The sequence below is a fragment of the Nanorana parkeri genome, unplaced genomic scaffold (assembly GCF_000935625.1).
Source record: "Nanorana parkeri isolate BGI_ZX_2015 unplaced genomic scaffold, ASM93562v1 scaffold1565, whole genome shotgun sequence".
NCBI classification, from domain to species: domain Eukaryota; kingdom Metazoa; phylum Chordata; class Amphibia; order Anura; family Dicroglossidae; genus Nanorana; species Nanorana parkeri.
In genome coordinates this window covers 30,563-34,285 of record NW_017307833.1, presented here as the reverse complement: position 1 = coordinate 34,285, position 3,723 = coordinate 30,563, and the positions used below count along the sequence as shown (strand labels likewise).

Sequence of the window (3,723 nt, the reverse complement as noted above, 5' to 3'; positions counted from 1 at the left end):
CGGTCTTTATTATAGGAGGGGGCGGAGACAAGACCAGTCACCCTGCACAAAGAGAGAGCAGCAGTGACCGGTCTTTATTATAGGAGGGGGCGGAGACAAGACCAGTCACCCTGCACAAGGAGAGAGAGCAGCAGTGAGCGGTCTTTATTACAGGAAGGGGCGGAGACAAGACCAGTCCTGCACAAGGAGAGAGAGCAGCAGTGAGCGGCCTTTATTACGGGAAACTCCTGCACAGTCAAAGTGGTGGAGCGGTTTTTCGAGCGAGGCTATACAGGCCTCTTGTATCTAGATTACTTCGCCTGGAGTTCAGCTTTAAACACTGTGCTCCATGTATGTGTGTGACCGGTTCTCTTTGACATGCCTGTGTTCTAATGATGTATTGAAGCCTGCACGTTCTATTCACCTTCAGCTATGTGTGGCGTCTTGTTCCGAACGCCGGTTGCCATGACCGTGTACGTGGCATTGTAAGGGAGACTCTGCAGAAAATGCAGGGGGGGGCGGTGCTGTAGGTAAGTGTGCCGGGGTATCTGTGGCACATCAATGGTCCGGGCAATTTACCGGGAGCGGTGGAGGTGCACAAACACGGCAGTTGTATTACATTTCCTTATTGGACCTCCGACACCTAATGTTTTATTAGGTTATAGATATATTGAGATCCATGTGTCTCATAAAGGAAGCTAAAGATTGCCGTGCGTGTCCACCTTTAAATGAGCTTTAATCATTTTTCGGCTCAATTCTTCTATATATTTTTTGGTTTCCTGACTATTTATAAATTGGAGAATCCGATATAAAAGCTTAAAGAGGACTTTTTATATCCCCGAGGTGCTAATGCGGATAAGACTCCCCGTGTTGGGGAAATTGTAATTCTTAGAGATCCTGTCCCCTTACCCACTCTGGACATGGTGAGAGGATCTGTGTAGTGCCAGCCACCCCCCCCCCCCCCCCCCCCTCTTTTCGTTTTTGTGTGTGCCCACCCCCCCCCCCCCCCCTGCACCTCATTTCCTGGCAGGAGGACATCCGGCATCATCTAGGCCACGGGTGGGCCGGCACTCCGGCTGTGGCGATACTGCAACTCCCATCATCCCTTTGCTTCTGGGAGTTGTGCCTGTCAGTCTTGCAATGCCTCATGGGACTTGAAGTTTCACCCCAGATGGAAGCGTCAAGGTTGCTACCCCCTGATCTAGGCCCTTCCTCCTCAGTCTGACTGTCCCTGGCCCCACCCCTTTTCATTGGCTATCAGCTCTTTCAATAATGGAGGCTCAGCATCACACGTGGGTGTTACCTAGGGCCTCCTGTCTGCAAATGCAACCTGTCCAGGAATGCCAACTTCACCACACCTGGCACCAACTCATCAAGATGTTTTGATATTTGCTTAACTCCTCCCAAAAGCCAGGCCACTGCTTGCATCGGGGCGGAGGAGTCTTGAGAGGAGTACTGAGGCATGGTGGTGTTTTAATAGACTTGAACCCTTGTATATAACCGGTCCTCTTTAACCTGTGACCTCTGTATCCTGGCTAAGTATGATTTTTTTTTATCAGCTTAAAGCCGTGAGATTTTAGCATCTTCAACTTGTAACGACAGAAAGCTGGCACATGAATCATCTGTGCCCTTGCTCCTCGTCCAGAGATTGTACACACTTGTGTGGTCAACATACAATGCACGTTGCTGCTGTAACCAAAAATGATGATATTGGGTACTGTGACTGGCACTATTGTGGACGGTGCCACAGAGAATACCGAAAGAGAGACATGGCATGAGGAGCCCCAAAACCACAATGGAGTCCCCGGAGACTAATTCACTAAATTGAAAGAGAAGGAAAAAAAAAGGCAAAAGTTGTGGCTGCCGGATCCATTTTGTATGCTCTGCTACTCGCGCCAACTTCATTTATATTGTGCTATTTGAGTCCGTCCAAGGATATACACACCGTGTCCGCTACTAGGATACACACACACCGTGTCCGCTACTAGGATACACACACACCGTGTTCGCTACTAGGATACACACACACCGTGTCCGCTACTAGGATACACACACACCATGTCCGCTACTAGGATATACACACACACTGTGTTCGCTACTAGGATACACACACACTGTGTTTCGTGTCCGGTACAAGGATACACACGCGCACCGTGTCCGCTGCAAGGATACACACGCACGCACCGTGTCCGCTGCAAGGATACACACGCGCACCGTGTCCGCTGCAAGGATACACACGCGCACCGTGTCCGCTGCAAGGATATATGTACAACGTACAGTACGCGCCCCGATGGACTGCTCTCCCTCCAATGCATTGGATTTTTCCCCCCGATTTTCTATTTCTAGAATAAAGTCTCCTTGGACTCGTTAGCGCTTTGGTGGTCCTCATGTCACTTCCTGGATTCAGATTCCGGGGTCCCCGACAGGTGCCTTAGAAATTGTTCGGCCATCTTGCAATACGGCATCACTGGTTATCGGTATTCCACGTGCCTCTCTGGTACCAATTCTGGACGGGAAAGATCCGCAATGTCATTCCCTGCAGTGTGGGGACCCTGAGCTGAGAGGTGGATTTACTTCCCAGACCACACGCGTGTGTATGCGCCTTTTAATACATGTATTGCCGTTCCTATTTGTTGTACTTCTGTTTTCTTTGTGTCGCGTTCTCTCTAAAGTGTTTCTAAACCCAAGAAGGAATTCCTAAATTTAAACTTCCAACGGTCCGTAGAGGTGGCGGCTGCTTCCTGTTATTTTCTGCAAGTACAATGTTGTCCATTTTATTCTCCTACAAACTTCTCGAGAGCCGGCAAAGATCTCCTCCGCTCAGTGTTCAGTGAGAGCGGGTGCAGGAAGGACCGCTTGTCCACGCTCCTCATACAAGGCTGCTGGGAAACTTGTTATCGGCTCGTCTGTAACAACCGGCCAGACGTCGCATCCCGTCGCGTCCGGTTTATACGCGCGAGCCGATTGGCTGAAGTTGAAATTGTTTATCTCGGCACGCTGAGCTCTCGCAAACTGAGGTGCCGAGAAGAAAGCGACATGACACACTGCTCGCAAAGGCAGCGCGCCACCGCTCCGCGTGCAGTGTGTCACGGCCTTTAGGGTGAAGCACATCAGAGGGATGGCTTCCGGGGCGCACATCCACAACAATAAAGTTTTATGGAAATGCTGACATCAGTGTGCAGCCTCCTCCTTATGTAATGGAGAGGTGGGATGGGAGGTGTTGTGTAGTCCTTACCTTTCCTGTTCCAGGGTAGCAGTGCTGCTCCTCCATAGATGCAGTACAGGGAGTGTTGTCGCCCTAGGATGGGAAGTGATACTGGCGGGATCACCAGATGAATATAAGAAGGGGGGGGGGAGCCTAAAAAAAAGGGAAACTAATGCAGCCGCCACATCCAAGGACTGGTAAGCCGTCATATGTTACATCTATTCTTCTTTTTCTTGGGTTTAGATGCACGGTGACTCGCTCTTGTAATTCTCTGGAGTTTTATTTATACCCGTCCTCTTCTTTTTTATTTTTTATTTTTTTTTATTTCTAGCGAGTGTGGCAGTCCCGGCTTTCACCCTCCCTTCATACACTGACAACAGAGCCGTCCCTCTCCCGGCGGTGGCCTTCGTATCGCAGCTGAGCTCCGAGCAGCAGGCTTTGAAAGCTAAGGAGCAGGGAGCATGGAGATCATTGAGCGCCAGCGAGAAAGTGGAATGTAAGTCGTCACGCAGCGGTATCTGAAGGAACGCTCGGCTGAC

General features: G+C 50.2%; 1 protein-coding gene across 1 annotated transcript in view; it reads left to right on the top strand.

The window, feature by feature from the left end:
• LOC108798844 overlaps positions 1-3,723 on the top strand; it is a 9,335-nt gene that overhangs the window by 2,097 nt on the left and 3,515 nt on the right. Inside the window, exon 2 of the mRNA XM_018570644.1 lies at positions 3,516-3,680. Within this exon, the coding sequence (XP_018426146.1) occupies positions 3,516-3,680 (165 nt within the window). The remainder of the gene's footprint in view (positions 1-3,515; positions 3,681-3,723) is intronic.